At 39.7% G+C, this 14,052-nt stretch overlaps 1 protein-coding gene across 2 annotated transcripts in view; it reads left to right on the top strand.

Annotated features, from left to right (window-relative positions):
- The window catches only part of SCAPER (S-phase cyclin A associated protein in the ER), a 135,817-nt gene extending 122,041 nt beyond the window's left edge, over positions 1 to 13,776 (top strand). For both annotated transcript variants that reach the window (XM_005419697.2, XM_031055946.1), the window contains 3 exons: positions 9,045 to 9,236; positions 11,745 to 11,796; positions 13,355 to 13,776. In XM_005419697.2, coding sequence (XP_005419754.1) covers positions 9,045 to 9,236; positions 11,745 to 11,796; positions 13,355 to 13,449 — 339 coding nt within the window. In that variant the 3' untranslated portion in view covers positions 13,450 to 13,776. The remainder of the gene's footprint in view (positions 1 to 9,044; positions 9,237 to 11,744; positions 11,797 to 13,354) is intronic.
- Positions 13,777 to 14,052: the final 276 nt, after the last annotated feature.

Raw genomic sequence — 14,052 nt, 5'->3', positions numbered from 1 at the left:
GGCAGTCAGGCAAAAGTGGGGATGCCTTTTAGGTAATTTGTCAGACACCTTTGTTGTTGTTTGAGCTTCCTGATGAACTTTTTCTTTTAAAGAATGATCTGGTTGTTTGAGCTTCCTGATGAACTTTTTTCTTTTAAAGAATGATCTATGACAAAGCAAATCAAGTATGTCAGAAGCATTTGGGACTGCACATTTCATGTGTCACATCCTAATTGTATTTCTAACATTCCAAAATACATCCTGGATTTTTGGGGGTTTTTGAGAGGAGGTGGGGAAGGTAATTTAATATGAGCAAAGACTTAGCATGAAGTGTATTTAGTTTCAATTCATGACGACTGGCTCATTCCTGTCGGAAGGAGAAGAGAAAGCGTATAGGAATTAGTGTGAGAAATTAATGCATTTGGATTTATCTTACTGTCTTCCTCTCAAACTGTAAACACGGCAAGATAAACTTATCTCTCAATGTCATAAAAGCCAGTAATTTCAACAGCCTTCAAATACAGTCCCTAACTGAGGCTTAGAGAAGAGAGGGAGCTGCTGCTGCACCCGGAGAGCCGCATTCTAATCTTACTCCTGAGTCAGGATGAAAGGAGTTTGGTGGTCTCAGCTTAATCCCCGGTGGAACTTCGTCCACATCGAGAAAACACCGCAGAGTTTGGCATGATCCTGCTCCATCCGCAGTTCGTTCCCGCTCGGAGCTGGGCTCGGACGGAGGCAGAGCTTGCGCAACTCCCGCTGCCGCTCCCACCCAGCGCGGCGCTCGCCCTTCGCTTGGGAACCGCTTTTCACACGGACACTTAAAACAGAATCTAAAGCCTGCAAATCTTTAATCAGCCTTGCGAGCTATTGTCTGTCTCGCCTGATGTGTGAGGGAACTCCCTGTGCCTCTCTCATAAAGTCTCGGCAGCCTGCGAGAGCCCCCGAGGAGTCTCCCCAGCCCCCTGGGTCGTGTTCAGCTCCAGTCACTCTTGTTTGAAGCGATACTGAAACGTAAAGAACAAAATGCATTAATGGAGTACTATGGAAAATGTTGCTCGTCTTCCTCTCCCCTTAGTAAAGGGTAAATTGGAGCTCGTTTTTCGTGGCAGAAAAGCACATTTTCTTGCTCTCTCTTTGAAGCTTTGTCTCAGACAGCTCTGTAATATGTCCAGTGGCTCAGTGTTTCACAAGCTTTTTAGTTGATGATTGGGTGCTTTGACAAACCCTTTACGTTTCTTGTGGAAACCATAAGACAAAACGTGCTAGGAATAATAATTCCAAGACCATATAGCTTACTTGTGCCTAGAGTTCCAGAGTGTGACAGGAAATATTTGCTTTTGAAGAGAGAAAATGCTCTAAGACGCACAAGAAGATTTTATGTGTTTTAGACTGTAATGTTGGAATTATTCACACCTTCTGGGGATTTTGACCCGAACTAGCTGTTTCCAAGGGTGCTGGCAAAAACCTCAGCCAACAGTTTGCCTGAACTTCTGTTGACTGGTCCTGTTTCTTCTCTACCCTTTAAATCATCTTCATTCAGATCAGTTGGATTTCATTCAGAGTAAATGACTGCAGAGTCATGCCCAAAGCAGCAGCCTGAGTTTAAAGGGGTTCATCATGGAAGCTGGGGATGTTATCAGTGTGAAGATGATTCTTCCAAAACAGTGCAGGGCTACAAAGGCTAATTCTGATCACTTCAGGGCTCAGAATAACCCCTGAGGATTTGAGATGTGTCGTGATGGGTTTTTTATTTTATCTGACAGAAGATAGGTATTTCTTATACATTGGATCTATAATAATACTTTCTGATTAAAAATTATTAGGCCAACACTTAAACATATGAATCTTCTGTTACATTATTGTGGAAACAATTAAGCTTGGAATTTTCTAGAAAGCAGTGACACCCTTTGGTTTAACAGGGTCCTCAAGTATATCATTAATACAAAGTGTGAGAACAGCCTCACATTTAAATATTTATTTTTGTGTTAATAAATGCTAAAATACTATTACTCCAGAAATTAGGCTTTTCCTTAATACCTTCTCCTGGTCAGATATTAGATGATTATTTTCTCCTGCAGCTTGGACAAGTATTAAATTCACAAGTAACCTCAATGCATATTAGAATTGCTTCCATTTTCCTTTCATCACATTGTAATGAAGTTTATATTTTACAATATTTGTTTAATGTTATTTATTTATTGTTGAATATTTATTGTTGAATTTAATCTTACATATACTTCATTTGTTGTCTTATAACTAAGGGGACTTGTTAGTTGTCATTTTGGGCTGCATTTTTTCAAAACTTTGTACAATGACCTTTTGCTAGATTTTCCACTAGCATCACCTTTGATAAACATTTTTGCATTTTCAGTGCATCATTGTCCTGGTGGTTGGCCCTTGTCCTATATTAAATGTTCATATGTCTTAGGATGGTTACACAAAAACTGATGCAACAATTTTTTTCTGTGATGTATACACAGAGCACCCTTGAATCTGCTTAAACCATAGAGCTCTAAAAGGACAATGCTTAGAATGTGCTTTATAGGAAGACTGATGTTATTCCTGAACCACTCTTATCTTCTCTCTGAAGGCTTACACGTGACACTAAGAAAATAAACACTGGAATTTTTCAAATAGACAAAATTCTTATTTTTAAATTTCAGTGTAGCATTCTGGAACTTTCTTTTTGCATGGAACTGGTGCTCTGATTCCTGAGAAATGCCAGGAGGAATTTAGAGCATTCTTTGCTCAGAGCTTTGCCAATAGTGGAGTTTGCAAAATGGAAAGAAAAGAGCTTGACCTTAAAACAGAAGAAGAGCCTAAGTGGTGACATATTCTGCTGATTAAATACTAGCAGTATGAGATCTGTTTATATAGAAGCAAAGAAATAATGCAGATCTAACTTTGAAGAGAAGCTCTGGACTACTAATATAAAGACTTATTTCTTTTACAAAGTTGTAAATAACCTGATATCAAACAGAGGGATTTAACTGTTTGATGGAATACTGTTACAGGAATTAGATGCACAGTTCCTGTTCAATGAAGTTATTACTTGTTAGTACAAATTAGAATTGGCATTTATAGAAATGAAAAATACATGGATAAGAAACATTAGTGGTTCCCATAGTGAGTACCATTTTAAATGCTAATGTTTATCATGGGCATGTTGAAGTTTGGCAGCACAGGTCATCTGAGATAGCAGAGAAGGCAGGGAGTGCCCCTCAGAGAACCATTCACTTTTTAAACTGAGCTGTTCTAAGAAAATTGCATCTGAACGTGAACCACATTAGAGCAGAAGAGCACAGACAAGTAAAAGGCACATTTTAATGCTTGGTTTCATAAAAATGAAAGGAGATTCTGTTGAGAAGGATGTTTTTCTAGCAAGTGAATTCAGCTCCTGCTAATAAGCACTGTATTTGTTTCTGAGTACCTGTGGAACACCCCGTGTCACTGCCAGGTTTTTCTCCAAGAGCCAAAGAAGGTTTTGCTTCAGGAAGTTCTGAACTTTCCAGCTGCTTGTTCCTGTATCCACATTAGAACTTTGTCTCAGTTTCCACTTGAGAAAAGAGCTACAACTCCGAATATTTGGTCAAAACTCACAAAACCCATCAGCCTGACTGTAGACTACGAAGCCCACGGCATTTTCAGGCAGAGTCAGTCACACAAGAGCAGTGCACTTGGATGGCTTGTAAGGTTTTGTTCAAAACTCCCCATTTGGGTTTGTGCCTACAGATTTCAGTTCTCTCCTTGGCAATCTTTTTCCTTTCTCTGCTGCCCATTTTCCCTTTCCTGTGTGGATGAAAGGAGCTGATGGGCTGCAGAAGGCAGGCATGGTTCCCATGGCCTGGCTGGGAATGGTGCTGGGAGGCACTGCCAGGCCTCAGATGGCAGCACAGCTGCTGGGTGTTGTCTCCTTTTGCCTTGGCCATGCCCCTGTGGCTGCTGTGTGCCCCAGCAGTGCCACTGCTGCCAGCTGTGCCTTTGCTCCCAAAGTTTCTGCCCAAAGTGAATCATTTCAGTTCTTTGTTTTGCCCTTCCACAGACAAAAAAAGTTTGCTGCTGGCTTACTCTTCTACCTGACTACAAAATTAATTAGCTTCTTTAAAAGATCATTCTGGTGGGTTTATTGTGTATATTGACAGAAATAACTCACATGATTGATGTTTTTACAGAGCTGCAAATGTCCAAGTGAAGCAAGAAAACCTAAATCCACCAGTAGAACTAGACTAAATATTGCTCTAAAAATCAGCACTTCCAGTCTGCAGTAATCCTGGGCTAACCTTGTGTGGTACACAAGTGGTGAAAAAGTTCTTGGTCTGACACTGAACCCTTTATTTTGTTATTTGTAATAAAATATCTGACAATATTTAACATACACACATAGAACCATTGGAAAACAATCTGGGATCATAATCTTCTTTAAATCTCTGGAAGATTGCAAGCAGAGTTTTATATTAAGTTAGTTCCTCTTTTTTGAATGCAGTTACAACTTGGAAAAAGGAACTCAGATTGTCCCCAAAAATGCTATTCCATAATAAATCTTCACAGGGCAGTTTAATTGAACTGTTAGTTCTTGACAAATTACTAGCATGCATCTCCATTACATGTCTATTCAGAAGATATGAATATATGAATGGTATGAGTCTATGAATTATCAATTCACTTCAGTGGAACTAATATTTGTTCAGTATTTTACATACAGACATCCTTCAACTTTCTAAATGGCATTTTAGTTTTGTTGATGAAAATCCTGTTTGTACACTCAGTTACCAGATTATGAAAATCTAGTTTCAAAGGCAAGAGGATTCTTATTTTAGTTTTCTGTAAAATTAACAGTTGAATTGGTAAGATTTTACATCTGATTTCACATGTAGCTGCTGAGACATTCTGTGTCATTGCTGTGCCATTCCAAACTTCTGGATCCTGTTAGGTATGAGGATTTTATTACCCTCCTTTGACAAAAATTCATACATATGCATTTTAAAGTAATGGTAGTTTTCACTGATAAAAGGAATACAGAGAAAGATGAAGTGAAGAACAAATATATATTTGCAGTATATAAATAGAATTAGGAGGTGTTCAGCAAAACATGTTTCCTTTGCTAATTATTGGGCAAAGGTTGTCCCTATGTGTGCTACTCATTGTCTCCCTGCAAGGAAGGAAAGGAGCTGCACTTTTATGATTCTCATTCCTGCAGCAGCATCAGAACATTAATTCTGGGGCCCTTGGAGCTGACTGAAAAATGAAATGAGCTGCAGCGTTTCCCTTTGCTATCCAGAAGAAAATCGTGCCCAAATTTTTTGGATTCCTATGGTCTGTTAATTCCTTAGCAGAGGCATTCAGTCCTGGGAAGTTCTCCTTTGCAAGGTGCCAGGAACTGCTGGCAGCAGTGCCAGGCTGCTGTCCTGGGGGTCATACAGGGAAGGACTGAGTATCCAGATGGAATATCCTTCTGGAATATCCTTCCAGCAGTCACATCAGGTCTGGAGGCAGACCCTACCTGAGTGACAGGGGAAGCCTTATCTCCCAGAGAATGATGAGTTCCCCTCACTACTTTATTACTGTTTCATACCACATGGAGCTTTTAATTTTTTTGATTGATTGTCTTATTTTATTGCTCAAGTGCTGTGTGGCATATTGCTGGCTTTTGTCATTGGAGTCTGTTTTGAAAGACTGACTTTTATACTGCTTCAGGCTTTCACAGTGAGAAGTGCAGCAAATGGCCAAGCAATACACTTTACAGTGAATATTGGCCTGAGTAAATGTGAGGAAAACATGGGTTCCATCTAGAGACTTCAGAAATCATGAATCATGCTTTCCTGAGTGATAAACTTCAGAAATACCAGTGCAGTGGATGGGGATGATGATTGCACTTGTGAGAGCAGAGTGCATTTCCCAGAGAGTCACACAGGAGCAGGGATTGCTGCTAGGGCAGGGGAGAGAGCCTGACCCACTGGCTATTGGAGATTAAGCCAATTAACAGGACCTGCAGAGGGCTATAAAGTGGTGGGAGTGACAGAAGATAACTGATAGGCAGCCCTGCGAGGTGTTGCTCAGTGGAAAGTTCCCACAGGTCACCACATCACTCATGGTGCTGGACAGTTGGCTGTGGGTGCAGCCTGAGTGGTTGGGAGACCTGGATGTGCAGACAGACACCAACCAGGCAGGACTGCAGTCCTGAAAGTGAGGATCTGAGATGCTCCAGTCTCTCCTCAGCAGGCTTTTACACTGAGAGCAGTGTTGGCCAGTGCTTTCTAGTGTGCTGAACCTGAATTCTCACCCACTCTGTAACAGGGGCTCCACCTCCAGGATGGACAGGGCCTGGAGTTTGACTGGTGGCACAAAGGAGAACTCCCTTCATTCATGAAATAGCATTTCAGAAATCTGTTTGCTGTGTCTCCTGCCTGTGTGTTGCTTGGGTGTTCCCAGGATTGTTCCAGCATTTAGTACATGTTGGGCCATAAATAAGATAAACTAAGCTGGACTTTATTCCAGCTAAGCACAGGCAAAACCAATAAAGTTATATGAATATCTGTAAGTTTTGAGATAAGCAAGGTTTTAAAAGGAAATACAGAAAACATCAATGTTAGTTTCCTGCTCTGATTTTAAAAAAATAATTGTAGTAGCTTGGACTAATTTGATAGGTCTCAGTTCAGAAAAAGAAAACCACAAAAAAATATTAATGGAACATAGGCACATAGCTGAAGTTAAGCAGGTGCTTATATGCTTGGCTGTACAGAAATGCAGTGATTTAATTAGGATCTTGTTACATTGACAGGCATATCTGATTTGCAGGCTAGAGAGAGAGAGCAACAAGAAAAGCTAATTCCAGGTAAATGCATCTGGATCCCAGTCTGTGGCAGGAGGAGAGGCAAGCTGCATTTCAGTAAGGAGCTTGTATCTCTTCTATGAGAGCAGTTTGTAAGATGAGCATTCCATATTCCAGGCCTGCAAAAGTCCCTGGGATTATTAAGCCAAGTGACTATTCAAAAAAAAAAAAATCAAGGAAGAGAAGTGTGAGGTTTTCATTTGTTTTCTTTGATGTTCAAGTCAAGTGCTGGCTTTCACTTTCTCCACCCATTGACAGTGAAGCAAGGAATATGTGCTCTGCTGCAGGTTTATTTGATTGGCTTTTTTTCCAGTAAGGGATGACTCATGGTTTTTTTCTTCAGAGTACATAATATAGTGTATCAGGTTTAGTAGCTGCATTAGTACAATGAGCTGAAATCATTAAATTGGTTCCACATGTGATAAATACCAGATTAAAACAGCCAGCAACCCCTCTATATCCCTTCCTATCTTTAATGTTGATAACATCATAGTAGTAAAGCTGTTGAAAATAAAAAGATAATGAAATAATAATTCCGTGGAAGCTATTTGGGTATCTGCACTGTGAGTGTGGCAGGACTTCACTAACTATCCATGGCATTTTTAGGACAGGTAAAGGAAGTGAACTGTGAAATGAAAAATAAAAAGTCCCAAAAACTTCTTTTCCTCTGCCTATTCATCAAGGGTATGGTGGCCATGAAAAAGAAATCAAGAGTTCCCTTGTTCTGTTCTGGATCAGAAATGCCAATTGTAGTTATTTTAGTACCAATTATGATTGACTTTAAATACTTTTCTGATTATAGAATTTACCACAGAAAAATAGAACAGTATAATAGCCACTCTGGTTAATTTAAAATTTCAACAGTACTCCCAAAGTTGGGGACCCTTCCAAAGTTGCTTACAGGGTGGGAGCTGAGAGTTTAGAATCATCCTCAAAACAATGTCTGAATGTGTGCTTAATTGTCACTTTTTTGGCTATCTTTTTAAAAATTGCTCCTGTCTTTAAGAGCATTAAGACATTGCTACCAGTATTTTGAAAGGTATTTCAATGTCTTTTTTGACTGGTGAACTGAAAAAAAAGAGCAAACTATTATTTTGTTCATCTTGTTTTTAAACTGAACTGCATTATCAACTTAGTGTGTGCTCTGAAGGTATTGTTAAAAGTGCTTTGAGAACTTGTAAATCCCTGTAATTTATGTTCCTGTAGTCTCAACCGCTTCTTTCTGTCCTTCTGGTTTTAATTTGAATGCAGTCTTGTCTGGGTGTGTACCTGTAAAATTGTGTTTTTCCAAGTACAATTTACAGTCATGACCCTCAGTTTTACAGTGTTCCAGCCTTATAGGAGCTTCCTCCTATGCTGAAAAGCCAACTTTGGGTCAAACAGCTCTTTCATATTGTAATTGTCTAATCAAGGTTTCTTGGAACAGATCCGATTTGGGCATTTTTTAGTTTATGGCAAAGATTTTATAAGAATATCAAGTGAAATGGAAAGGTTCCTTTGTAGGAGACCAGTGATAGCATTGCCTTATTTCTTCAGATGTATACAGTTGTAAACTTAGCCTTCTTCATGACAACAGTCCCATTTATCTAAACAATTCTCCTTTTAGAGCCAATGGCACTGATAGAAACCAAGATAAGGAGCACAGATGGGAGGATCTCTCTGAGTCTCTCCTTACAGAAACTCCTCACTGGGCAGCTCACAATCCCCTTTTCTTTTTGGTGCCTGAGAATTCGTGGCAGACATCTCCCCTGAAACACAGTCCTCTCGAATTGCCAGCCCCAGGAAGGATGGTCAAGCTTCGGGAGGGTTTTTAAAATCCTGGATTTTTCTTTCCTCGTGCTTAGTGTGTTCAAATGGCAGGGGTCAGCGTTTTGTCTTTCATGGCTCTACCTTAGAATAGTCCCTGAGCTGTAATTCTTTATCTTTTGAATTAAGGTATTAAATTATCTATTTTACTGTAATCTGTAAATTAATCCCGTGCTTATTTGCTGTCTTTTTGGGTGGTACAGGAAAAAGAACTTTCAGAGCTTTGTATTTTTTGTATTACTCCGCAAGAAAAATAGTACTTGCACACTGAAACAGAAGTTATTTGAAGTAAATGTTATGGGCTTTATTTTTAGTACTTACTCCTCATCCATGCTCATTTTTTTAGCATGACTTCAGCACCCTTGGTGGTTAAGAGAAGAGAAGAACAGATAGATCACGTGGTTGAATTTTGTTCTGTTTGTATTTTCAGATCATTGTGCAGTCTGGCCGTCACCCCACGGTGCTGCAGAAGCTCTGCCAGTTGCCTTTCCAGTATTTCAGTGATCCTCGTTTAATCAAAGTGCTCTTCCCTTCACTCATAGCTGCGTGTTACAATAACCCTCAGAACAAGATCATCCTGGAGCAGGAGATGAGCTGTGTTTTACTGGCCACCTTCATCCAGGTACGGCAGTGCTCGCCTTTGCTCTCAGGGTGGGGATCTTCACTGCACTAGGACAAGCAAACAGCACTGAAGTGCTTCCAGTGTCTCTGCAGCTCTTCTCAAACCACAGATGATGCCTGTACTTGAGGCATTTTATCACACTGAAAGTTTACTGAGTAGTTCAGGTTCTCACTGTTTGTGCAGAATCCGGTTTGCATTCAAGTTTCTGGATGTACTGGGAAGATGTGATGTAGATCTTAAAATATTTATTTTTTTAAAAATTCTTGCCCATACAGCATATCTGAAATCAGTATATTAATGTGTTTACATATAAATGTACAGTTGTATACTGTGTACCATAGATTTACAGAGAGCTGGGTAAGTGTATGCATTTTATGCAGAAAATACACAAAACATATGTTTCCAGTCTAATCTTGCAATCTTTATTTTCGACAGTAAGCCACCAAAGTCATTACAAATACTGTTTTGAATAAAGATTTGCATTGTTTTTCTTCCCTTTGTTTAAATTTATATATTGTTTTATCCATCAGATTTTTTGCTTGCCTCATGGTTTTCAAGCATTTTATTGACTGTTTACAGTGAATAAATGTAGTTTTCATAAAAACGGTAATGTTAAAAGTGATATACTTTTGGCATTTTGTAACCCTGTATCAGTCACCTGAAAGTTACTGCTGTTGATAAAGAAATGTTAATCAAAGTCCTTTCCCTAATGCTTTACAGCTATTCCAATAATAGGTTACAAACATTTCAGAGAGAAAGTACAAGAACTAAATATTTACTAAAAGTCTTTGCATAACATCAAACTTATGAGTGCAGCTACTTTTTATCCTTTTAATACTAAAATAATTGCACAGCAGTTTTTTTAAAAGAAGTTTGGAACTTTGTATTAAAAGCATTTGCCATATAGTAATGAACTTCTGGTTAAATACACAGCTATAATTTATCTTCTTTGACTTTCTTATAGTGAAACTGAAAAATATAATTTATGCATTATTAGAAGTGCGACAAGTTTAGTTTGGGGTTTTTTCAGCTAAAAAACAGGAGAGTGGAGGAGAATGTTCCCTATATGAATAATTAAGGTTGTTTACGTTGATTTCTGTTCCGTAAGAGATGGAATGGCACTAAAATCCCCAGTAGCTACGGTAAAGCGTAAGTATATTTATAAGGGTCAGCGTTACTAATACGATTTCCAGTTAGTTATATCCCAGATGGCAAGTTCGTGTACTATGCCTGCAGGCTTTTAAAAAAAGGTGTTCTATTCAAATAGGGAAGAGCTGTGTGTGCTGTGAAGTGTCCCGTCACTGCTGGCTTCGGTAGTCCTTCAGTATTTTGCCCATTTTAAAGTGTAATCCCGATGTTGCACACGCACACACGGAGCGCAGTGCTGGCAGGATCCAAGGAATGCGGAGATCCGCGCACGCAGAAGGGACTTGCTACTCTACTTCTATTTCAACTCACTGCTGTTTGTCAAGCAAATCTCTCATTTGCTTCGGTAGAAGGTTTGGGAAAGACTGTAAAATGTTGGCCTGTGACTAGAAAATGAGATTCTTCCTTTGCCAGGGAACGCCAAAAGAAGTCCTGTTTGCGTAAAAGTTTGGTGGTGTGTACGAATATAACACTTAAATACAGTGTGTTAAATGTGCAGCCAAAATCAAAGGAAGAGCATTTCTGCATTTTACAGCGCTCTCCCTACCGATAGATTTATTTCCATCAGCTGAAGTTTGCATCAGCCTGTTTATTTTTGTTACTTCTGTTTGGAGATGTGCAGGAATAAGCAGAAACATTCAGGAGTATCCATGATTTGCCGTGCTGTATCTTGTCTCGGGTAATCCCTTCTTCAGTATTCTGCTGTGTGGAGACTCCAGCGAAGGACAGGATCTGTAGTGGGGAGCTGCCTGGTTCCAGGCAAGCTCGGTGTCTGTGCTGGCTCCGAGGATGCTGCACCCCAACACCCCACAGCAGTGAGATCACACAGTGCTCAGTGCTGGGGACACAGCTGGGGACACAGCTGGGGACACAGCTGGCTGCCAGGGCCAGCAGCGCTGGGCAGCAACTCCACCTTCTCCCCGGAGATCAGCACCTCAGGTTCCCAGGTTGCTGGGAAGCACAGCCATTGAAATTGGGATCAGTCATGAATTTTGTAAGAGTGTATTTGGAGTTGGGAGCAAACGTCTGAAACACCATTTGTTTTACAGAAACATAGTTATGGTTAAATGGCTAAATAAAAATCACAATAATAACTATTTCCTAAGAAGACATCCACTAAAAATATATTTTTTGAATACAGATATAAATAAATGTGTAAAAATCCACTGTAAATTACAGAATTTAAGTGCTGGAAGTACTGTGTTATGATATGTAGGAAACAAGCCAGAGTTTGTTAATTTACAGATTACATTAAGTATTAGTATTTTTGAATGATTGTGAAGACTTTTAAATGTTGTTTTAATTTCTCAGATGGAAGATCTGAAAACCTGATATCTTTTTTTGTTTGTTTTCCCCCCATAGGATTTTGCACAGAGCTCAGGCCAAATGGAAAATCAGTTATCTCAGCAGAGGGGTACGTTCCCTGCAGTGTAACAGAGTAACAACTGCGTAGCAAAATGTGTAGCTGCTGTGGTTTAAGTTCCTTGAATCGGTGTGGCTGAGAAGGGAATGTACAGTTTGGGGTGGGCTCCCTGCCTTACATCCTGACCTGCACATCCGTGTGTTCCAGCCTGCTGCTCCTCTGACGGGGATTCAGGCTGTTAATCTTTATTCAATGCTGTGTGGTATCGTGTCTTAAAATGTGATACTGTACCTGCACATATTTAATTAGCTGACACAAAGGCTGCCTTCAAAAGTTTTAGGTTGCAGAAGCTATGCAGCCATGCCAATACACTCAGGGAGCCAAAAATCTCTAAAATACTGTCCTGTAATTGTCCTTTAAAGTTTGTCAGTTTGCAGAAGAGTCGGGATTTTTTTTCCCTCCTCAGTTATTATAAATATTATTTTAAATGCAGTCAACCTTTCTAGGCTAAACATTTGAAAGATTCTCAGCTGAGATGGCTGTTACTTGCTAAACACATCTGAAATTCAAGTGTTGATGGATATCTGGTCTTGAGAATTGTGCATAAAATGTGACGCTCGGACAGTCATTTCTCCCTCATCAGTAGAAATCCACCGCCATTTCCTCAGCATTTGCTAGGAGGTGAGTGGTTCTAGGTCTAAAGCATCAAGTTTTTGTTTAAAAATAAATTATAAAATGAAAGTAACTTTATGGACATTTTTACTGTCAACATCAGATATCTCAGTCTGAAGCAGACTCGTGCAGTGTCTGCAGCACCAACTTTCCAGGACTATATTTTCATTAGATTCTTCTCAAGAAACATCTAAAATCCGAGTGGAAAACTTGCTTTTTATTTTCACTATTCAAACTGGGGGAACTTTTAAACAAAAATCTGGTAACGTGTGAATATGATTTCTAAACATTCCCCAGTTGCAAAAATTTGATAATAGTGTAGGCAGGATTATTTTTATCTCTTTTATCACTTGAATATGAAGGGTGGTGTCCCCCAAAAAATTGGGAATAGTAACACTGATGGGAATAAAACCTGAAAGCACAAACTTCACGGCTGGGTGCTGCGTGGAAGGTCAGACCCTCAAACCTGGCACAGTGAAGTCCTGTCCACGTCACTGCACACTCTGAGGAGTGAAAGCTGCATTTGTGCTTGTGCTCTGAGGAGTCAGGAACACAACTCTTCTGCGGCCCTTTGTAGTAAAAAAAAGAAACTGCTGAGCAGAAAATGCCACTGAGGCTGCCCAGAGTATAAGGAGGCTGAGTGGTGTGCCCAAGAACGTGAAGTGTGCAAAGATGTAAAATGTTCCTCTGCACAGGGCAGAGAGCCTGAGCAGCTCACAAATGGAAGCCTTTGCTCATCAGAGCCTCTGCTCCCATTCTTAAAGCCAAGCATAGATGCCGTGAGCTCCACAGAAGTGTCACCCCATGGTCTGAGGAGGTTTGGATAGGGGGAGGGGAGTAAATCACTCAAATTGGCTGCACATTCATTATTCTTGTTTTACTGCCATCTTATCTTAAAAGGGAATAACTTGGTAATTTTATGTTCTGTCTTCAACAGAAAAATTTTTCAGTTCTCAAGATTATCTTGAGCTCTCCAACAGATTCCCCCGGCAGTCCTGGGAAGAAGCTCGACAGTTCTTCTTGAAAAAATAAGAGTTGTATTTAGCTTTTAAATCCCTAACATCATCTGACTGACCAGTTTTCTTTAAAACGCTGTTCCAAAATGGTTTTGATACTCTAAATACTTATCCTATAGATATATAATTTGCACTATTTATATAAGTACTGTAGATACTTCCATGTTCTGTTTTGTAATTTTGATAATTTGAGTTTATTTCGTTCTTGTATCCAATGTCATGATTTTGGTGTTTTCTGCCCTGTGGTGGGATTTGCACTGCAGAACTGCTGAAATAAGGTTGCAAATAGAGAAAATATGTTCTATATATCTTGTAATAAAATAACTTATTCTGTCTTGTGTGATTCCTGTGTTAAAATCATCAGTATGTTTGAGTTACCATAAGCAACACGGTTCAGAAAGAGAGAAAAAAATACTCATAAGATGTTTTTCTCGGTAATCAAGAGTCAATCGGAATCAAATCAAAGTAATTCGTCAGATCTGGCCCCGGGGAAAGTTTGCTTATAATTTTTTGGGTGATTGAGGATACGTCACCTAAGACAGATATTTTAGAGCTCATGCATTTTTAACGTCTCGCTTGGGCTCGAGCGGGGCCCGCGGAGCCCTCACGGCTCCGCGCG

Source organism: Geospiza fortis, unplaced genomic scaffold (genome assembly GCF_000277835.1).
Source record: "Geospiza fortis unplaced genomic scaffold, GeoFor_1.0 scaffold171, whole genome shotgun sequence".
NCBI classification, from domain to species: domain Eukaryota; kingdom Metazoa; phylum Chordata; class Aves; order Passeriformes; family Thraupidae; genus Geospiza; species Geospiza fortis.
The sequence above is the reverse complement of the archived record's forward strand: the minus strand, read 5'-3'. Positions and strand labels throughout refer to the sequence as shown.